The 24,038-nt window shown below is 38.6% G+C and overlaps 1 protein-coding gene across 3 annotated transcripts in view; it reads right to left on the minus strand.

The window, feature by feature from the left end:
• The window catches only part of D2HGDH (FAD-linked oxidases family protein), a 74,653-nt gene that overhangs the window by 42,452 nt on the left and 8,163 nt on the right, over positions 1-24,038 (minus strand). For 2 of the 3 annotated variants that reach the window (XM_090016600.1, XM_090016601.1), the window contains exon 3: positions 2,079-2,180. The exons of the other annotated variant lie outside the window; for it this stretch is intronic. In XM_090016600.1, the coding sequence (XP_089872726.1) occupies positions 2,079-2,180 (102 nt within the window). The remainder of the gene's footprint in view (positions 1-2,078; positions 2,181-24,038) is intronic. 3 annotated transcript variants of the gene reach the window in all.

The following is a 24,038-nucleotide window of genomic DNA, read 5'->3' on the forward strand; positions in this document are numbered from 1 at the left end:
TAAATGTATATATATATGGTGCGGCAAATAAATATTTTCAATGTAAAAATGATAAAAAAATATTATTTTAGCAGGTATGGTTTGGATCTGATTTATGTAACCTTATAAGGTTCGGGTATGGTTTCTCTTATGATGAGTTCAATTAGACTCTAGTCCAGGATCCTGGTATGGTTTCTTATGATGGATTCCATTAGACTCAAGTCCATAACCCGGTACCATTATCTCATATAGGGTTTGAGTTTGATTTCACTTAAATCCGAACCAAACCCAACCCAACCCGTTGACACCATGAAATTGAAAGTGGGCCTAACCACGAGCGATAATGTGGCGGGGCCAGCGCTTCGCACTCATAAGAGTAGTGATAATAATCTCTCTCTCTCTCTGACGCGATGATCGAGGTGGAGAGGTGAATGTGAAGTCTGTAAAACTCATTTAATTCATGCCTGAGAGCGCATCATTGAACCAGTCTGGGTCACCTTTCATTCATTGCTCTCTCTCTCTCTCTCTCTCTCTCTCTCTATATATATATATATATATATATATATATATATTATAACTCCAAGAGAACCCTTCTCGCCTTTGTTTTCGTGCTGCTTGTGATCTTTTTGCCTCCTGAGGAAGAAAGAGCAGCAATTGGGGTTTTCCAATCCTACGTTTCTCATTAAATTCTTGCCCATTGACTCTCTCTCTCTCTCTCTCTCTGACTAGCTGATAGTACGGAATACTTTTGAGTATTTATAGCTGAAGGAGTCGATCACACAGCACTCTTTTGGCTCTCCTTCATCCAAGAGAGAGAGAGAGAGATGGGGAGAGCTCCATGTTGTGAAAAGCAAGGGTTGAAAAAGGGTCTGTGGATGGCTGAAGAAGACGAGATCTTGGTCGATTACATCAAGAAGAATGGCCATGGCAGTTGGCGCTCCCTTCCTAAACTTGTTGGTACTCTTTAATTTCCTACTTGTTCATTTTTTCTTCTTCTCCATCTTTGTTTTCTCTACTGTTTTTTTTTCTTTTGCTTCTCCTTGGTTTTAGTCAGTTTCATGGGTTTTTTTTTTTAAAGGATCTCTTATCAATGAAAATGTTGTACTTTTTTTAGTGTCACCCATGGTATTTCTTGAGTAAAAAGAAGAAATATATGAAGGGGGCTTTAAAACCCCAAACAAGCAGTACACAGTGAATTATGTAAAGGTTGTAAAACATCACTTTCACAAACACCGAACACTATAGAGTGGGATTTCTATATCGGTTTTCACCGTAAAGGTTTGCAAGCATCCAAAAGGGGGATTTTTAAATTTCTCAGCCCATTTCATAGGGCAATTTAAAAAAAAATAATAAAAAAAATGGACCAAAATGACCCTGGGTGCGTTGACCGCACCGGGTGCCGCACCCTCACCCGTGTCGCATCGACGCGGGTGCGGCACCTGTCTGGCCAAATCCCTGTGACATAGAATGTCACCTATAAAAGAAGATAGAAGCATAAATGAGTGTTTCAATTAATTGAATGTAAATTCATACTATGTGGCATGTATATAAGTACCTTCTGAAGGAACACGCTGTTGTCGATTTACCTTAAGTGTAGGGTTATTTCTACTTCACTACAGGCTTGAGGGCATCTTAGTCATGCCATACATTCTCTGTATATTGGGTCAAGGTTTCCTCATTCACTAAAACTAAATAGTATTTCTTCCTTTCTGCATCTTGAATAATAATATGAACTTGCACGCACTTTTATGTGTGGACACATGTAGCAGTATAATATTAATGTCAAAAAAGATGTTCTCAAGCATCAAAGCAATTGTTTTTTTCTTTGAATTCGGTGGAGCTCATGAGGGGGCAAAGCTCATTGGATTAGTTGGTTTATCATGGCCCTCTTTTTTCGCTATTGGCATGTATGGTACCCACATTTTCCCTTATTTGGAGTAGACACCATTGGCTATATGTTTTCCTCCATTCACTTTTTCCTTTTTGGCTGAGAATTACTATGAATGCCTACAACCTACATTAAGATAAAGAGAACAAATATATGAATGAACTATAACTGGTTAATATCTCCTTGCACACCACATACAAATAAAGTTTACCTCATCAAATACAGGCACGCTTCCGCCCACAAGACCGGTATTTCCACCCTGTGGAACAACAGCCAGGCCTCTAGAATTACAATATTTGAGAATCTGTGACACCTGTTGTCAGGGTGCATGTATAAGTGAAAAAGTTGGCCAATACATAAGAACTCCATATAAATTTCCCAGCAACCTCATTGGACATCTTTAGCAATATTAATAAAAATGAGCGTACATCGAAGTTTACTATTACCTATCAGTTAACAGCAAAGATCAGTGAATGCCCCCAATAAATGACATGAACAAAAAGGTCAAGATTTTTCTCAAACATTTGTGGATTCCTATATGAGTACAGTCTGGTGATTGATAGATATAGATCATACTCCCCAAATAAAATAAGCACTTGAAGTATGTTTCAGCAAGGGGTGCATGGTATTGGGATGTAATATGATTTGGAGCTGGATTCGATTACCGAATACATGTTTATATTATGGACTGTATTTGTATATTTGTTTTTACGTTATGTACCCCTCTTCGGTAAAGTCTTGCATTTGTATTAGTAGGGGTATTATTGTCCTGTAAGTTATTTTTTGTTTTCAGCATATACTGAAAAGGAATAAGGCACAACCCACATTGGGAATCATGCCATCATACAGCCGACTCCTCTCTGTCGTCTCCTCTATTCTGCCCAGTGTTATCAAAAACGCGCCTTGAGGCACAAAAGGCACGCCTCGCCTTGAGGTGATGCCCATTGTCCCTCAAGGTGCAAGCCTGAGGCACAAAAAAAAAATACAAAAAGATTTCTGAGACATGATCAACAAGATTTTTGTAGTTAATCTCATATATTTTCCAGTTATTTCAGTATGTAATCAGTTTCTTAGTATATTACTATATTTTAACTTTTGTTGGTTAATCTCATAAATTTTTCAGTTATGTAATTAGTTTTTTAATATACTTTAACTTTTGTTGTTTAATCTCATATATTTTCCAGTTATGTAAACAGTTTTTTAGTTACTTTTATATGTTAATCTCATATTTTTTAGAATAATCTCATATATTTTAACTTTTGTAGGTTAATCTCATATATTTTCCAGTTATTTCAGTTATGTAATCAGTTTCTTAGTATATTTTAACTTTTTTTGGTTAATCTCATATATTTTCCAGTTATGTAATCGGTTTCTTAGTATATTTTATCTTTTGTTGGTTTGTTGGTTAATCTCATATATTTTTCAGTTATGTAATCATTTTTTTAGTTACTTTTATATGTTAATCTCATATTTTTTAGAATAATCTCATATATTTTAACTTTTGTAGGTTAATCTCATATATTTTCCAGTTATTTCAGTTATGTAATCAGTTTCTTAGTATATTTTAACTTTTTTGGTTAATCTCATATATTTTCCAGTTATGTAATCGGTTTTTAGTTACTTTTATATGTTAATCTCATATTTTTAGTACTTATTTGAGATTTTTCATTTCTTACTGGTTGTTATTTCATCAATAAAGCATTTCTTTATTTATTTGTATTTTTAGATATTTTTTATAATTTTTTTAAAGTTTTCAAAAAAAATATTTGAGGCTTACGCTTTACGCCTCGAGGCTTATGGCTCGCCTCGGTTTTTGGTGGAGTGTCTCGCTACGCCTCAACGCTTTTCACAACACTGCTCTATACTTAGATCTGATTCGGGTGGAGAGTACTTATCAAATGAATTTCAAAATTATTTAGAAACAAATGGAATTTACCATAAGCGACGCGTCACACCGCCTGTGTATAACTGTTTAGTTATACGCTGCCGGTCCCAAGCCCGGATAAAGGAGGAGGGTTGCGGTAGGCCTATGACAGCCAGCATAAAAACTTAATCATACCCTATGAAAATGAACCAATATGAGAATTTCGTTGGGGCGTTCCCTACTGAGCGACGCGCTGTACTCTCTAGGCCCGGAGGCAGTGATAAATGGGCAAGGGTTGCTAGGTCGTCGCCCAGAAGCGACGCGTCACACCGGCGCCCGGGTGTGGTGTCAAATAGGCAAGGGTTCCCTCACTTTGTTGGACGGGTGGGGGTAAAGAAGTTAGTCCAAGACCATAAAATTAGGTTAGCCACTTGGAACATAGGGTCTTTAACTGGTAAGTTGGTAGAGTTAGTAGATGTTATGTGTAGGAGAAAGATTGATATTTTATGTCTACAATAGACCAAATGGGTAGGTGAGAAAGCAAAAGTGATAGAACCTTGGGGATATAAGATTTGGTATACAGGAATAAATAGGAATAGGAATGGAGTAGGGATTGTTATGAGTCGTCAGTTTATAGATAATGTAGTTAGGTCCGTAGGAAGGGTGATAGAATTTTACTTATTAAATTAGTATTAGGTACAGATATTATTAATATTATTAGTGTTTATGCACCGCAAGTAGGTTTAGATGATTCCATTAAGCATGAATTTTGGGATGATTTAGATGGAGTAGTACAAGGGATATCTTATGGAGAAAAGCTTTTCATCGGCGGTGACCTTAATGGACATGTAGGCATTAGTAGAGATGGATTTGAGAGTATCCATGGAGGCTATGGTATAGGAGAAAGAAATGAAAGTGGAGAAAGGATTTTAGATTTTTGTTTGTCCTATGATATGATCTTAGCAAACACTTGGTTTAGGAAGAGGGAGTCTCACCTAGTAACATTTAAAAGTGGGGTTAATACGAGTCAGATAGATTTTTTCCTACTTAGAAAGAGAGATAGGGGTTGTTGCATCGATTGTAAGGTTATACCGGGAGAAAGTATAGCTACACAACATAGAGTCTTAATTTTAGATCTTAGAATTAGACAATGCCGCAAAAGGGATAGACATAGGATAGATCCTAGAATTAAGTGGTGGGCACTGAAAGGAGCTAAACAAGGATTGTTTGTAGAGTAAGTAGTTAAGGAAGTTGATTGGTGTCTCGAGGAGGATTCAGAATCAATGTGGAATAAGATAGCGGGTGGCATGAGAAAAGTGGCTAAGGAGGTATTGGGTGAGTCTAAAGGCGGTGCACCACTAGGTAAGGATACATCATGGTGGAACGAGGATGTCAAATTAGCTATTAAGGTTAAAAGAGAGTGTTATAGAAATCTAAGTAAGAGTCGTGATAATGAGAATTTGGAGAAGTATATGATAGCAAAGAATGAAGCTAAAAAAGTAGTTCGAAACGCGAGGGCTAAGGTATATAAGGAGGTTTATGACAAGTTGGATACCAAAGAAGGAGAGAAGGATATTTATAGGCTTGCAAAGATGAGAGATAGGAAATCGAGGGATTTGGGTATGGTTAGATGTATCAAAGATGAAACGCAAAGGGTTTTAGTCAAAGATGAGGAGATTAAGGAGAGATGAAAAGATTATTTTGATAAGCTATTTAATGATAGTCATGCTCAAGATCTTGGAGACTTCTCCATTCCTTTTCATGAGATAAATCGTGACTTCATGCGCAAGATTCAAAAGAAAGAAATTGTAGAGGCTTTGAAGAAAATGAAATCAAGAAGGGCAGTTGGCCCAGATGGTATACCTATCGAGGCTTGGAAATGCTTGGGAGAGAAAGGTTTAGAATGGTTGACAAATCTTTTTAACTTGATTTGGCGAACAAATAAGATGCCTAATGAGTGGAGGAAAAGTACTTTGGTGCCTTTATATAAGAATAAGGGTGATATACAAGATTGCACAAACTATCGTGGTATAAAACTCATGAGTCATACTATGAAACTTTGGGAGAGGGTGATTGAGTCTAGGTTGAGGAAGGTTGTCATGATATCGGAGAATCAATTTGGTTTTATGCCTGGAAGATCAACTATGGAAGCTATACATCTTCTTAGACAACTTATTGAAAGATCAACTATGGAAGCTATACATCTTCTTAGACAACTTGGGAGAGGGTGATTGAGTCTAGGTTGAGGAAGGTTGTCATGATATCGGAGAATCAATTTGGTTTTATGCCTGGAAGATCAACTATGGAAGCTATACATCTTCTTAGACAACTTATTGAAAGATATAGAGAGAGGAACAAAGATTTTCATATGGTTTTTATTGATTTAGAGAAGGCATACGATAGAGTACCTAGGGACGTTCTCTGGTAGACAATGATGAAGAAAGGTGTTTCTCTCAAGTACATTAGTATAATTAAAGATATGTATGAAGGAGTAGTAACCAATGTCCGCACTTGTGGAGGGGTGACAACCAATTTTCCGATAACGGTTGGGTTACATCAAGGATCTGCTTTAAGCCCTTTTCTATTTGCGATAGTGATGGATGAGCTTACGAGATCAATTCAAGAAAATGTACCGTGGTGTATGTTGTTTGCTGATGATATTGTTTTGATTGATGAGTCTAGAGCTGGGGTTAATGCTAAGTTAGAATTATGGAGACAGACATTGGAAGCTAGAGGTTTTAAGTTGAGTAAGAGTAAGACTGAATATATGGAATGTCGGTTTAGTAAGCAACGAAGTAGTGATGGGAGTGTAGTGAAGCTTGGTGAGCAAGAAATACCGGTGAATGATTATTTCAAATATTTGGGATCCATCATTCAAAAGTATGGAGAAATTGATGGAGATGTAAATCATAGGATAAAAGTTGGGTGGATGAAATGGAAAAGTGCAACTGGAGTGCTGTGCGATCGTAGAATGCCATTGCGGTTGAAGGGAAAGTTTTATAGGACGACTATTAGGCCCGCTTTACTATATGGTACGGAATGTTGGGCTGCCAAGAGACATCATATTCAAAAAATGAGTGTAGCTGAGATGCGGATGCTTAGATGGATGTGTGGAAATACAATAAAAGATAAGATTCGGAACGAAGAGATACGTAAGAAGGTAGGTGTTGCACCCATTGAAAATAAGATGCGAGAGAATCGTTTACGGTGGTTTGGGCATATTCGGCGAAGGCCTAATGATGCTCCAGTTAGAAGGTTGGAGAAATGGGAAAATATATTAGTTAAAAGAGGTCGGGGTAGGCCTAGGAAGACTTGGATGGAGATGATAGGAAAGGATATGAATGCTTTGAACCTCACCGAGGACATGGCATTAGATAGAAATGATTGGAGGAAAAGGATTCATGTGGAAGACCTAAAATGAATTTCTTTTTTTGGTTCATATCGCTGACCCCAATTGTTTTGGGATGAAGGCGTAGTTGTTGTTGTTGTTGTAAATGGAATTTACCATAAAAAATCATGTTCTAGAACTCCTCAACAAAATGATCTAGCCGAAAGAAAACACAAACACATTTTGGAAACCACTAGGGCACTTTTTATTTCTAAAGAAATTCCAAAAAGCTATTGGGCCGAAGCCGCTTTAACATCAACTTACTTGATAAATAGAATGATATCTTTATCCTTACAAAATACATCTTCATATGAAAAACTATTTGAAAGAACACCAATTTTAATAGATTAAGAATTTTTTGGTGTAAATGTTTTGTTCTTTCACATAAAAGAGATAAATTATCTCCAAAGGCCATTGAATGTGTATTCTTAAGCTATGAAGAAAATAAAAAAGGATTTAGATGCTTCGACCTCAAAAGTAACAAATTGTATGTTTCTAAAGATGTAATCTTCTTAGAAAATGAAAATGGGTTTGAGAAAACTAAAAATATTGATGAAAGCGAATATGCTTTCTTGTTGGATCTTCTTCCTCATGAAGAAGTGACTCCTCAAGAAGAGGTGATTTCTAATGATAATTTGTTGAATGACCAAGAGGACATTCCTCTTAACAATGTTGAAAACGAAAATGAGAATGATGTCATTGATAGTAGACCAATTCAAACCTATGTTCGGTGTGGTCAACAAGTTCTCATAAATGCTTTAAAAAAAATACTCTCAAGGTTCCAACATAGAAGAAATTTCTTTGAGAAGATCCGGTCGAGTCTCCAATCCTCCTAATAGGTTTGTTTCATATGAGTTTCTTGTGAAGAATCCTTGCAAATAATCAAGTTTTCAAATAACTTGATAATTCAAATACTCAAGATACAAAATAAATGCACAGTGTTTATAAGCTTTACACCACAAAAGAAGTGCAATAAATGCACAGTGTTTATAAGCTTAAGGAGACAACTCCTTATTGAAATTCTATTCTTACAATGGGCTTACAGCCCTTATTTATAAGCTTTAGCAACTCATAAGAGTTGTTGGGCTGATTCCCAACAGCTCTAATTAGAGTCGTTGGGAGTCAGCCCAACGTCTCTTATTCTTACCTGTCTAGTTGTACACTGTACACAGTCAGCTACTGACTGTGTACAGAAATAGTACATAAAAAAAAGATAAAGTAAAAAGAAAAAGTTACAAAAATAAGAAAAATTAAAAAGAAGAATTACAATCATATTCAACATGAATATGCGTAAAATAACTAAAACACCCCTACAACTAATACAAGAAATATATATATATTATATACATAAGTAGATGGATACATGTACATATATATGTATATGTATCTTCTTTTATATATATAAAATATATATTATAAAATACATTGTCTTATGGATTACAATTTAACATTTCTAACACCAAAATATAGGTCATGCCTAATTGCGTTACACTCATTCCATGAACCATCTCACTATAATGAAGCCAAAAATATTCCTCAGTAGGTCGAAGCCATGAACTTAGAACTTAGTGCCCTTGAAAAGGCAAAAACTTGAAAAATAACCTCATTACCTACTGGAAAGGAATCTATTGGATGTAGATGAGTCTACAAAGTCAAAACTAAGAGCGATGGATCATTAGAACGCTATAAAGCCCGGCTAGTAGCAAAAGGATACACTCAAGAATACGGTATTGACTATGAGGAAACTTTCGCTCTCGTAGCTAGAATGACTAGTGTTAGGACTCTTATTGTTGTTGCTTCTGTTAAAAAATGACTTATTTATCAATTAGATATTAAGAATGCATTCTTAAATGAAAAGGTTTACATGAATCCTCCGCCAGGAGTATGTATTGGTAATAATAAAATTATTAAACTTAACAAAGCATTATATGAATTAAAACAAGCCCCAAAGGCTTGACATGATAAATTTAGTAACGTAATGACAAGTTTAAATTTTCGCTCATGTTATACTGACACTGCTTTGTTTGTGAAAAATGCAGGGTCTTCAGTAGTTATTCTTCTGCTTTATGTTGATGATATGATCATCACTTAGCAGGGAATTAATGATAATAAGAAGGTTATGAAAAAAAAATTGACATGTCTGATCTTGGTTTCTTAAGATATTTTTTAGGTATTGAAGTGGCGTCCTCTCCCAGAGGGTACATTCTCTCTCAGATGAAACTTGCAGTTGACATTTGTTCAAAGTCTGGCATCACAGATGACAAAAAGACAACAACCCCTGAAGTTATCAATACAAAGTTGAGGTTGGAAGATGGAACTCTTCTTGAAGATCCCACTCCCGACCGCCAACATGTTGGGTCTCTGACATACTTATCAATCACTCGGTCAGACATAGCTCATGCAGTTCACTCAATCAGTCAGTTTCAACATGTACCTACAACAGTGCACATGAGTGTAGTCTTAAGAATCATCAGATACATTAAAAATACTATAACTAAGGGAGTTTTTCTTTCCTCATCTTCAATCACTTGATCTAATTACTTATATTGATGCTGATTGGGGAAAACATCCCAATGATAGAGTCTCAACTACTGGTTTCTGTGTATTCTTAGGTGACTATGATTTCCTGGAGATGCAAGAAGCAGCACAAAGTATCATTATCTTCAACGGAAGCTGAATATCGTGCAATCGCCACTACAACCATGGAGCTTGTGTGGCTTTGGAGTCTCCTCAGTGATATGAGCATAATCATCTCTACACCTTCGAAGATGCGTTGTGACAATAAAAGCGTAATTTATATCACAAGCAACTACACCTTCCATGAGCGTACTAAACACATTGAGATGGACTGTCACTATGTTTGTGATGAATATCTAAGAGGAACTATAGCATTGTCGTACGTTACAGTCGAGTACCAGTTGGCAGACTTCTTCACCAAAGTTGTTGCTGCTCCTCGATTCATCTTTCTTCTCAACAAGCTTTTGGTCATGTCCCCGTAAAGCTTGAGGGAGGGTGTTAAACTACATGTATATATATACTAATTTATATCCAATCATACCCGATAAAGGGTATTTGATGCAGAGCAGGAAGGACCCGGGTTCATACAGTGTGACTCATGTAAAGGACTGGATTTGCACTCTGAGAATCGGATCCAAGCAGTGGATCCAATTCCCATACTGGTTCCAAGACATGGAGGGGAGGTACCACTCTGTACCAACGCCTGGCAAGCATAGAGAATACGGGTCGGACAGCTCCAGATCCAACATCATGCTGGAGCAGCATCGGGTCCGGGGCCGGACCCGCTACCCGGATCCAACAAAAGTCTTTAAAAACCCCTCTAGGGTTTTGTGCACAGGCAGAGATTATTCAGAACTAGCAGCAGTCGTATTTTGTCTTCAGCAGTTTTCCCTTTGTTTTTTTTTTCTAAATTGTTTTCTTCCTTTCAGCCGTATCAGTTGTTTCTTTTTTTTCTTTTGCCTTTTCATTGTTAGTTCCCTGTGAGTCTATAGTTACGTATATTGTTCATTGGGTTTATTAATCGAATAAAAGTTTTTGAGGCCCATCTTTCTCATTTTGGGCATTCTCTCATTTCTGCCAACGCACCACCATGAGGGTCGTGCTTTCATTAGCCAACGTCAACAGTGTCAAAGTTGATTTTCTTTTCACTGCACCCGCGCCTTCACCAATCAGCGTCAACAGCATCAACGTTGATTCCTCCACTGCATCAAAGTGGTATCAGAGCGCAGGTGTCCTCCTTCGTCAGCGGGATGGCTCAAGAGGCGAGGCACGATCCTACCGATGGAAAAGAGCGGGAGGGAACCGTCGTGGAAGATCCGGTGTTGCAGGTGCTGGACATCATAACTCGGATACAAGAAAACCTATTGCGCCTAAACAAAGATATGGCTGGTATGTCAAAGTGCATCGATGGGATTGAGGATCGAGTGGTAATCGTCGAGTCATCAGGAGGTACGCGCGCGACTTCAATGATGAAAACAGGAACAAACTTGAGTGACGACGTGAACAGTCGCTTACCTGCCACCACAACTGAACCGGGTCAGTCGATCCATCCTGGTCATGCCGACACTCCAAATCTGGTACCGTCTCCCACTGTGGAACCTGTCACCGTTACCAATCAGGTCGTCGGTGTTGGTCAGCCAAGTCACGGGGCTCTGGCCGTGTATCACAGCGTAAGTTCTGGTGCACAGGCCTGGCCTCGTGCCTTGGTGCCTGTGCCACAACTTGGGCCCAGGTCGCAACGCCCCAGTGTGACATTGGGCCCGGGTGCTGGCTCCACAACATCGGCCAGGCTGGGGGCTGACCAGGCCCCTTTTTCCGAGGCTGCGCGTGGGGGCGTTGCTGCAACCCACCAGCGCGCAGAGGGTTAAGGACCCTTGTGAATGGGTCCAACCCCGAGAGGGCCTGGCCCAGATTATTTTGCAGCGGCACCCAGATCCGATTCTCGGGGACCATTCTTTGGGTCTCCGGGAGCGGATCCGAGTTCCGAACTCCCTTACCCGACCTACCCAGTTGGGTCTGGTTCGTGGTTCGTCCCGAATCAGGCCCAACCCTTTAGTTTTGACCCTCAAAATGGATCCAATGCCGACCAAAACATATATCGGACCCGGACGGAGCTCCAGTTTGGATTTAAGCTGGGTCAAAACCAGACCCATAATCATATGGATTATGGATCGAGTTCAAACCAAGCATCTTATCCCCACAACTCGATCCTCGATCCAACCTATCCAAATCTGGGTCCGACGAGTAGTTTAGCACTAGACCCGATCCATATCCAATCAGGCGAACCAACCCAATATTATACCAACCAGACCCAATTCCCGAACCAGAACCAACCCATTAACCCACCCCAGATCCAAAACCGAATATCATACCCGACCCAATACCATTATCCTAACCCGACCCATAACCCAAACCCATACTATCCAATTTCTACCCACCTAGAGCCTGAGACCTGACCAAAACTTTTGCCTATCACAGGACCACCTGTCATACCGGTACCCCAACGCCGGCCACAAATGGTTCCCGCCCACGAGCCAGCCGGACCGAGGCAGATTCAGCAAGAACTGGCGCGACCAGAGCGCCGACAACAGGTCATCGGAATCTGCCAACCCCAGCAGCCAGGCAAACAGGACCACGACGATGAAGCAGTGTGGGATGATGACACCTTCTGGAACGAGCATCCTGCAGGAATGGTAGAGACCCGACAGCAGAGAGCACCAGAGCGCCCCTCCACATATGGGGTGAAGTTGGAGCTTCTAGAGTTCGCAGGTCGGTTCAATGCAGAGCAGTTCTTTGATTGGTCATATGCCGTCTAATTCTTCTTCGACTACCACGATGTCTCCGAGCACCGTCGTGTCTCCCTAGCCTCTACTCGGTTGAGAGGCCTAGCACAGACATGATGGGTTGAGATGAAGAGGTCGAGAGAGCGACAGAGATTAGAGCGCGTACAGACTTGGGAAGAGATGCAGTGGTTGATGCAGTCTAAGTTTGTGCTGTCAGATCACAATGAGAGGGCCTACAAGAAGTACCTGACGCTGCGTCAAGGCACCAGTATTGTGGCAGAGTACACCGTTGAGTTTCATCGTCTGTCCCTACGAGTGCAGATCGAGGAGACCGCCCGTCAGCAGGTCACGAGGTATATTTCTGGTCTCCGTTCTGCTATTTCTGACGACTTAAGTTGCATCACAATAGAGTCACTCGATCAGGCAAGTAGTTATGCCATGAATGTGGAGGAGAAACTGAAAAGAAGGCAGGAACATAGAACATCCCGTAGTGATCAGTCCAGTCAACCCAAGTTGAGTTTCCCAACCAGGGGAGCGAGCTCCCCTAGGAAAGAAGACTCAAAGTCCACCCCAAGAGTCGACCCTAGCAAACCCGATCAGTCAGGAGCCGCGAACCACACCAGATCCAAGGGTAAGCCCAATGAGTCCATTGTTCATTGTTTTAGGTGTCAAGAGTGTTAAAATGTAAACTGTAATATATATATATATATATATATATATATATATATATATATATATTATTTAATATTATTATATTTTCTTTTATTATTTTCTTTTTATATTTTTCTTTATTTTCTTTTTTAGCATCTAGTTCAATAGAAACTAGATATTTGATCCAGTCAAGTTCCTGTTGGAACTTGACTATGCAAATAGCTGTTGGACTGTAGTCCAACAGCTATAATAAATGTTGTTGGACTATAGTCCAACAGCTATATTAAGAGACGTTGGAATCCAACGTCTCTTTTGGAGAGCTCAAAATGAGCTCTCCTCTCTCTTCCACTTTTTGTATATATAGGGGTGAACCCCTTCAATGTAAAGCACCATGCTTCTTAAGCATTTTGTTCATGAATAAAGTATTATTTATTTTTCAAGTGTTCTTCTTTTATACCCTTTCAAGGGTCATGCTTGTAGTGTCTCCAATAGACACTTGTTTGTGAGTTATTTGTGCATTTGTTGAAGACCACCATTTCATTACATGGTATCAGAGCTACGAAATCCTTAGATCTTGAAGTGCTTCAGACTCGATTTCCGTGTCACATTTACAAAAGGTGTTTCATCACCTTGTTCTTGGCTCAAGAAGATTTGTTTGAAGAAAGGCGAACTTGTGCTATAAAAAATTTTGGTTTTGTATCCTCTCTTATTCCTTTGTCTACTCTTTTTCTTTTCTTTTTATTTTTCTCTCTCTCCTCCTATTTATTCCTCTCTTACCCTTGTAAAAGATGGATGACAATGATAAGATCACCATCATTCCTATGAAGCTAAATGATACTAACTATGTAATGTGGGCTTCGATTATGAAGCACCACATTTAGGGAAAAGGTTTATGGGGTATAGTGGATGGTTCCGATTTGTAACCTAAACTATCTCTTACCAAGAAAGAGGGTGATAAAGAGGTTCCTCTAACGGAAGAAGAGAAGAGTAAGGCGTTAGCCACTTATGAAAAGAAATGGAAAGAATGGAGGATAGGGCATGCAAAAATTATGTCATGGCTCGTCAATAGCATAGACATTAAAAAATGCTCTAGTCTAGCTAAGTTTGAGCATGCCAATAAGGCTTGGGAATACCACAAAAACATGTATTCCCTTAAAGATATTGCACATGTATGCAATTTACAAGATAAAGTTCGGACAATGACTCAAAAAGATAAAACTATTCGAGAATATTATAATGAGTTGTTCGAACTTTGGGAAGAGTTGGCTCTTCTTGAGCCCAAATGGCATTGTGCCGAAGACATCGAGCTTCGCCAAAAGCAACTTGATATGGAACATTTCTATCAATTTGTGAATGGTCTAAGGCCGGAGTTTGAATCCACCAAATCGGCCCTTTTACATCGTAGAAAAATTCCTTCTATTGTTGATACTCTAGAAGAGCTCACTATGGAGGAAAATAGACTTAGAAAAAGTAGTCCAAAAGTTGATGATGACTCCGTTTCAGCTGTATCTAGACCGGGGAATCATACTCGTACTTACAAGCCGCCTCATTTTGGAAGGCAAAACGACACTTTTGATAAAAGAAAAGTTATTTGTCATCATTGTCATGAACCGGGGCACTATAGGCCTCAATGTCCAAAGTTAAAAAGAAGAGAAGAAAAAAGAGTTGCATCTGTTGAATCTGAGTCAAAAGATCAAGATGCACCTGTGTCTATGGCTCAACTGATGGAAATCCTTCAACCTCTTCTCAAAGGGGTATCCTCTTCAACCGAAGCCTCAACTGGAGCGGCAGTTGCATCTTTCTCCGGTCCAGGTAACTTTCCTTGGCTTTTAGATTCTGATGCTTCTTTTCATATGACCCCAAATGTTAATAGTCTATCCGAATGTCTTAAAAATAACTCAAGTGTGTCAAAGGTTTTTACAGCCGATGGCACATCTCTTGAAGTAAAAGGAATAGGATGTTTTGAAAATCTTCAAAAATCCAAAAGATTTTTTATCCCAGAAGTTAGATATATCCCTAAACTTAATTTGAATCTCTTATCTGTCTCGCAAATATCTGATTATGGATGTAATATCTCCTTCTCTTCTCATGGTTGTTGGGTACAGGATCGTCAGTCAGGGAAGCTGATTGGGGAAGGCCATAGAGAATGAGGACTTTATTACATGGACTTTTTGGAATTACCCAAGAATGCATTTTGTTATAATATTCAGAAATTAGAATTGGATTTATGGCACAAAAGGCTTGGCCATCCTCATATGTCTAAAATTCAATATTTTCCAAGTTTGAAAAAATTTTGTAATTCTGAAAATTTTTCTTGTAAAGACTGCATTCTTGGCAAAATGAAAAGGTTACCATTTCTTAGTAGAACTTTTGTTTCCTCACGACCACTTGAGTTAATACATTCGGATGTTTGGGGCCCCTCACCAGTTATTTCCAAAGGTGGTTATACATATTATGTCATTTTTGTTGATGACTTTTCTAGACATACTTAGATTTATTTTCTTAAACATAAATCTGATGTCTTTGCTAACTTCCAAATATTTCATAAAATGGTTAAAAATAAGTTTCAAATGATATTTCTGTTTTTCGCACTGATTCAGGAGGAGAATTTATGTCCAACGAATTCAAAGACTATCTCAATTTACATGGTATTACACATCAAAGATCATGTCCACACACTCCACAACAGAATGGCCTAGCCGAACGCAAACATCGGCACATTATGGAAACTACTATGACATTGCTAATTGCAAATCAAGTTCCAAAAAGTTTTTGGGCTGAAGCGGTCCTAACTGCCACCTACCTCATTAATAGGATGCCATCTTCCTCATTAAAGAATACAACTCCAATAGAAAAGCTTGTTAATTTAACTCCAGATTATTCTAGATTAAGAGTCTTTGGATGCAAATGTTTTGTTTTCACCAACAGAAATGACAAACTCTCTCCTCGTGCAATCCCATGTGCCTTTTTAGGATATGCTGATAATAAAAAAGGCTACAGGTGTTTCGATTTTCAAAATGACAAATTATATGTGTCAAGAAATGTATCTTTTTTGGAAAAAGAAAGCTTCTTTGGATTTGAAAAATCCAAGGATGTCACTGAATACTCGTTTTTAATTGATCCAACTTCAAAATCCAATGAATGTGATGTTGGATGTGACCTTGACAATGATCAAAGTCCTATTGTTGTTGAAAATGATGATAATGAAGAGCAAATCCATAGGGATGTTAGTCTACAATATTCAAGACGTAGAGAGCAAAATCTTCCATGTGCATTACAAAAATACTCTGAAGTCTCACCTAGAAGAACGTCTAGAATCTCTAAACCTCCAGAAAAATTTGTGTCTTATGAATCTTTTTCACCCACGTATAGGGCCGCCATTACATTAATACAATCATATGTTGAACCATCATCCTATTCTCAAGCAAAAAATCATATAGAATGGATAGAAGCCATGAAAATAGAATTGGATGCACTAGAAAAGGCCAATACTTGGACGATACAAGATATCCCTCCGAGTAAGAAACCTATAGGTTGTAGGTGGGTATACAAAGTCAAAACCAAAAGTGATGGGACCCTGGAAAGATATAAGGCTCGTTTAGTAGCAAAAGGATATGCCCAAGAGTATGGCATCGATTATGAAGAAACATTTGCTCCTGTGGCCCGTATGACCACTGTTAGAACTTTAATAGCCTTGGCCTCCATTAGAACATGGCCTATCTTTCAATTAGATGTCAAAAATGCTTTCCTGAATGGGAATCTCGTTGAAGAAGTATACATGGAAGCCCCACCTGGTATTAGTATCCCTAAGGGTAAAGCTCTTCGTCTAGAAAAAGCTCTTTATGGTCTTAAACAGGCTCCAAAAGCCTGGTATGACCGATTTAGTCATGTTATGCTTGATATTGGTTTTCAACCTTGTTTAACTGACACTGCTTTGTTTGTTAAGAAATCTGATGCAGTCATCATTATTCTTCTTCTCTATGTGGACGATATGATCATCACCGGAGGCGACAAACAGGGAGTTGCAAATATCAAATCTCTTCTTAAAACTCACTTTGAAATGACTGACTTAGGTTTATTAAGATATTTTTTAGGCATTGAAGTTGCTTATTCCCCTCGGGGGTATTTGATATCTCAATCTAAATTTGCTCTTGATATTGTTTTCAGGTCTGGAATTACAGATGATAAGAAAGTAGACACTCCAGAAGTTGTCAATGTTAAAATGAAAATTGATGATGGAGAACTTCTTGATGATCCTACTCCTTATAGACAGCTTGTTGGAGCTTTTTCTTATCTTTCCATTACTAGGCCAGATATAACTCATGTGGTTCATACAGTCAGTCAGTTTCAGCATGCTCCCACCTCCGTGCACATGGAAGCGATTTTGCGTATTATTAGATACTTAAAATCCTCTCTTTCACGAGGACTCTTCTTGTCTGCTTCATCTTCATTAAATTTAATTGCATATACTGATGCTGACTGGGGAGGTGATCCCAATAATAGACACTCAACTACTGGTTTTTGTGTGTTCCTAGGTGAAACCTTAATTTCGTGGAGGTGCAAGAAGCAGCAGAAAGTCTCTCTTTCCTTCACCGAAGCTGAATACAGAGCCATGGCAACCACCACTATGGATGTTGTTTGGCTCAGACGATTGCTAGCGGATATGGGAGCTAAAGCAACGCAAGCTTCAAAGATGTGCTGTGACAACAAAAGTGCGATCTAACCACCACTATGGATGTTGTTTGGCTCAGACGATTGCTAGCGGATATGGGAGCTAAAGCAACGCAAGCTTCAAAGATGTGCTGTGACAACAAAAGTGCGATCTACATTGCAAACAACCGGACATTCCATGAGCGCACTAAACACATTGAGATGGATTGTCACTATGTCAGAGAAGAATACTTACATGGAACCATTGATCTGCCATATGTTACATCAGAATATCAATTAGCAGACTTCTTCACCAAGCCTCTCGCTGCTCCCAGATTTCACTTCCTCTTAGACAAACTTTCGCTCATTGTACCGTAAGTTTGAGGGGGAGTGTTAAAATGTAAACTATAATATATATATATATATATATATATATTATTTAATATTATTATATTTTCTTTTATTATTTTCTTTTTATATTTTTCTTTATTTTCTTTTTTAGCATCTAGTTCAATAGAAACTAGATATTTGATCCAGTCAAGTTCCTGTTGGAACTTGACTATGCAAATAGCTGTTGGACTGTAGTCCAACAGCTATAATAAATGTTGTTGGACTATAGTCCAACAGCTATAATAATAAATGTTGTTGGACTGTAGTCCAACAGCTATATTAAGAGACGTTGGAATCCAACGTCTCTTTTGGAGAGCTCAAAATGAGCTCTCCTCTCTCTTCCACTTTTTGTATATATAGGGGTGAACCCCTTCAATGTAAAGCACCATGCTTCTTAAGCATTTTGTTCATGAATAAAGTACTATTTATTTTTCAAGTGTTCTTCCTTTTATACCCTTTCAAGGGTCATGCTTGTAGTGTCTCCAATAGACACTTGTTTGTGAGTTATTTGTGCATTTGTTGAAGACCACCATTTCATTACAAAGAGTTAGGTCATATTGCGTCCAAGAGTCCCACCATGAATAAGAACACTCATCTAGCAGAGGGCATTGTTGAGTCTGCGTCTGACAGTGAGAGTGAGGGTGAGTCGCTTGTTGAGAGGAATGACGAGGTGAAGGTCGTAGAGTTCGATGGCAGCATCGAAAATTTGTTAACCACCCATCATGTGTTGACCACATCCTGAGAGTCGACCCCGACAAAATGGTTGCAGAATAATATTTTAAGAACCCGGTGCAACTATGAGGGGCGCGCATGTAATGTTATCATTGATACTAGGGCATGTGAGAATATGGTGTCCGAGAATCTTGTGTCCGCCTTGAGATTAAAAACAGAAAAACTGTCCCAACCCTATACAATGACATGGTTCAAAAAAGGGAACGAGGTACCCATCACCCTGCGTTGCCTAGTTCGATTCTCCATGGGGGAGCATTACCACGATGAAGTGTGGTGTGATGTGGCCCCTATGAGTGTGTGCCACATCCTTTTGGGGCATCCCTGGCAATTCAAATATAAAACCATTCATGACGGTCGTAGGTGTTAAAATATGATGTATATTTATATATATATATATATATATATATATATATACATAGATTACGACACATACACATATATATAATATATATATGTCTATGTGTCTATCTATATATATAAATATATATATAGTTATTTTGTAAAACCCAATAGGGGTATTTCTGTAATTTCACCCTATACACGCATATCATTGATATGCTTTTCTCTTTTTCTTTTTCTTTTATTCTTTTTCCTTTTTTTGCTTTTTTCTTTTTTTGTTTTTATTCACTTAAGAGGGGTCCACATAGAGTCGTTGGACCCCTCCAACGGTCATAAATATGACCGTTGGAGGGGCTCCAACGACTCTATGGGAGCCCCTCCTTGGGTCCCTTGCTGTGTATAAATAAGGGGCACAGCCCCATGTATTTACCAAGCTTCTCTTGAAGCATTCTATGAAGTGAGATATATTTTTTTATCTTCTTTTTGTGCTTGACCACTTTTGTGGTTTATTTTGCCCTTTAGTGGCATCTTGTGTATGTGCGTGCTTCCGTGCTTTCGCTTGGAGACGTTGCTCTTTTCATTTGGCACTTCATTACATGGTATCAGAGCCTTGGCTAAGAAGACTTCATTGGATCCTCCATTGACAAGTAATACCTCTCCACTCTCTTGTCTTATAAATTTTTCTTCTAATGGCCAACAAAGATGCAAAAATCGATCTCTCATTCAAATTGGATGGGACCAATTATCGCATGTGGGCGGCCGCTATGGAGAATAATCTCAAAGGTAAAAGGCTTTGGGGTTATGTATGTGGAACCATTCCGGAACCACAACTAAAGTTAACTAAATTTGAAGGAGGTGAAGAAAAAGCCTTGAATGAAGAAGAAAAAGAAAAGGCTATTCTTGATTACTCTTCTAAAATGGAAGATTGGAAAAGTGAACATGCTAAAATCTTAGCATGGTTCATGAATAACGTCGAATTGAAGATTTGTGCAAATCTTGCAAAATTCAAGAAGGCTAATGAAGCATGGTTCTTCATGAAAGGTATGTACACTCAAAGAGACCTTGCTAGGCACTTTTTTCTTCAAGAAAAGGTAAGAGCTACCAAGCAAGGTGATATGAGCATTAGGGACTATTATAGTGCCCTATCCTCTTTATGGGATGAACTTGTCCTTCTCGAACCGCAATGGGAAGGAAGTGCTATTGCTATGAGACAAGAGCAAATGGAAAAAGAGAGGTTCTTTCAATTTATTCATGGGCTTCGTCCCGAATTTGAACAACTTAGAGGATCTCTACTTCATAGAGCCTCTACTCCTCTAAGCGATATTTTGGCCGATTTATGTCAAGAAGAAACTCGTTTGGCCTTAAAAAGGGATGTGGATGAAGTACATGCCGTGTCTAGACCCGGCAACAATGTAAGATCATATAAACCACCACATTTTTGGAAGAATAATGGTGGAGGAAGGAAAATCATTTGTCATAATTGTAATGAACCGGGCCATATTCGTCCCGATTGCCCTAAATTCAAGAAGAAGGTAGCTTCCGTGGGAGAAACTACTCCAATCACCAATGAAGATTCAAAGAAGGATGGTGACAAAGGATTCCATCGCTCATCTAACCGAAACTCTCCAACAATTTATGAAGATGAACGCCTCTACATCATCATCCTCACCTTCCACTTCCGGTGCCGCCATTTCTTCATTCCCAGGTATGTCTTCTTGGATTCTTGATTCGGGTGCCTCTTTCCATATGACTCCAAATGCATCACTTTTGTCAAAACCAAGTCTCAATAAATTTAAATCATATGTATCCACCGCCGATGGAACTTCTTTAAATGTTGAGGGTATTGGTTATGACCAAAACAAAGAATTTTTTGTTCCCAAAATACGAATCATCCCAAAACTTAATCTAAATCTTTTTTCCGTCTCTCAAATTACCAATTTTGAATGTAATGTCTCTTTTTCACCAACCCATTGCTATGTGCAGGATCTCCGGTCCGGGAAGCGGATTGGGCAAGGCCATAGAAGAGGGGACCTTTACTATATGGATTTTTTGTCTTTGCCATCCAAATCATTTTGTAATCATGTTCAATCCAAAGATATTGAGACTTGGCATAGGAGACTTGGGCACCCTAGTATTTCCAAATTGTACATTTTTCCATTTTTGGAAAAATTTTGTAATACAAATACTTTTACATGCAATGATTGTATTCTTGGGAAAATTCACTCTCTTCCATATTCTCATAGCAATTTTGTGTCAAAAAGGCCTTTTGAACTTGTGCATTCCGATGTATGGGGACCGGCACCCGTTATGTCCAAAGGAGGCTTCTCTTACTATGTTTCTTTTATTGATGATTTTACTAGATACACATGGGTTTATATTATCAAGAATAAATCCGATGTCTTCACTAGTTTTAAAGAGTTTCACGCTCTTGTTCAAAACCAATTCCAACACAATATAGCCATTTTTAGATCCGACTCAGGAGGAGAATACATGTCTAAAGACTTCCAAAATTATTTTAAAACAAATGGAATTTTGCACCAACGATCTTTGTCCTAAAACTCCGCAACAAAATGGTCCTGCGGAAAGGAAACATAGGCATTTAATTGAAACCACAAGAACTCTTCTTGTGTCTAAATGTGTTCCTAAAAACTTTTGGGCCGAAGCTCTTCTTACTGCAACATATCTTGTGAATCGTATGCCCTCTTCCTCTTTGAAAAATGTTTCGCCCTTTGAAAAATTATTTAAAATTACTCCCGATTTTAATAGACTAAGAATCTTTGGATGCAAATGTTTTGTACTTAGTCTAGGACAAGATAAGTTGTCACCTAAAGCTATTGAATGTGTGTTCATTGGCTATGGTGAGAATAAAAAAGGCTATAGATGTTATGATATTCGAAACAATAAATTATATGTGTCGAGAAATGTAAACTTTATTGAAGAACAAAATGGTTTCGATATCCACACATCTAAGGAAGACATCGATTATTCTTTTTTATTTGACTTAGCTCCTAGAATTGAGTCTCCTGAGGCTATTTTTTGTGATACTAGTTGTGATGGGATTTCACATTATAATAATATACAACAACATGATAATACCTCCCAAAATGAAAACCTTAATGATATAAATGTCTATACTCGGCGGATAGGAAATGAACATCAACCTGCTATTGACAGATACTCTCAAGACTTTTCTTTAGAAGAATCTACTGACAACCATCTACCTAGGAGATCTTCTCGTACCAGTAGGCCACCACAAAAGTTTGTGTCCTATGAATCTTTTTCTCCGAATTATAGGACCTGTCTTATGTAAGTACATTCGTATCATGAACCTTCCTCTTTCAAGGAAGCTAAAGATCACCCACATTGGATTGAAGCCATGAAAATCGAATTAGAGGCTCTTAACAAGGCCCAAACCTGGAGCATTATTCCTCAACCTTTAGGGAAGAAGGCAAATGGGTATATAAAGTCAAAACTAAATGTGATGGGTCTCTTGAAAGATACAAAGCTCGTTTGGTAGCAAAAGGCTATGCCCAAGAATATGGGATTGATTATGAAGAAACCTTTGCTCCCGTGGCCAGAATGACTAGTGTACGAACCTTAATTGCCTTAGCATCCATCAAACAATGGCCTATATACCAACTTGATGTTAAAAATGCTTTCTTAAATGGAACTTTATGTGAAGAAGTTCTTATGGATCCTCCGCCGGGTCTTGAAATTGGGAAAGGCAATATTCTAAAATTAAACAAAGCTCTTTATGGGTTAAAACAAGCGCCAAAAGCTTGGTATGATCTTTTTAGCAAAGTAGTTCTTGATAATGGTTTCTCCTCATGTTACATTGATACTGCTTTGTTTGTTAAATCCTCTAATGAATACATAACCATTTTGTTATTATATGTTGATGATATGATTATCACAGGTAATGATAAGAAAGGTATTGATCTTATTAAAAATATTCTTAAGAAAAATTTTGATATGTCTGATCTGAGTTTTTTGAGGTATTTCTTAGGAATTGAAGTTGCATACTCCCCCAAGGGGTATGTCCTATCTCAGATGAAGCTTGCCTCTGATATTATTGCTAGGTCTGGGCTAACAGATGACAAAAGGGTGGAGACTCCAGAAGTGATCAATGCCAAGATGAGAGCCAATGATGGCACTCCTTTAGCAGATCCCACGCCTTATCGTCAATTGATTGGATCCTTAACATATTTATCTATTACCAGGCCTGACATTTCCCATGCTGTTCATAGTGCAAGCCAATTTCAGACTGCTCCTACCACCACTCACATGGCAGCAGTAATGAGGATTATCAGATATCTAAAAGATTTCATAACTAAGGGAGTATTCTTATCCTCTTCTTCACCTCTTACTTTACTTGCGTATACTGACTCTGATTGGGGGGGTAACCCCGATGATCGTATTTCTACCACAGGTTATTGTGTGTTTCTTGGGGAGTCACTTATCTCTTGGAGGTGTAAAAAGCAGCGTAAAGTTTCTCTCTCATCTACTGAAGCCGAATATCGTGCGATGGCCACTACCACAACTGAGATTATATGGTTAAGAAGCTTACTTAAAGATATGGGTGTCTCATTCTCAACTCCCTCAAAGCTATGCTGTGACAACAAGAGCTCCATTTATATCGCTAGCAATCACACTTTTCACGAACGAACGAAGCATATTGAGATGGACTGTCATTATGTTCGAGACGAGTTTTTACGAGGCACCATTCAACTTCCATATGTTCCTACCGAATATCAGTTGGTGGACTTCTTCACCAAAGCTTTGCCTTCGCCTCGCTTCTACTTCCTCCTTAGCAAACTCTCGGTGATCTCACCATGTGTTTGAGGGGGGGTGTTAAAA

This window comes from Nuphar pumila, chromosome 8 (assembly GCF_984573655.1).
Source record: "Nuphar pumila chromosome 8, dmNupPumi1.hap1.1, whole genome shotgun sequence".
Lineage (NCBI taxonomy): Eukaryota > Viridiplantae > Streptophyta > Magnoliopsida > Nymphaeales > Nymphaeaceae > Nuphar > Nuphar pumila.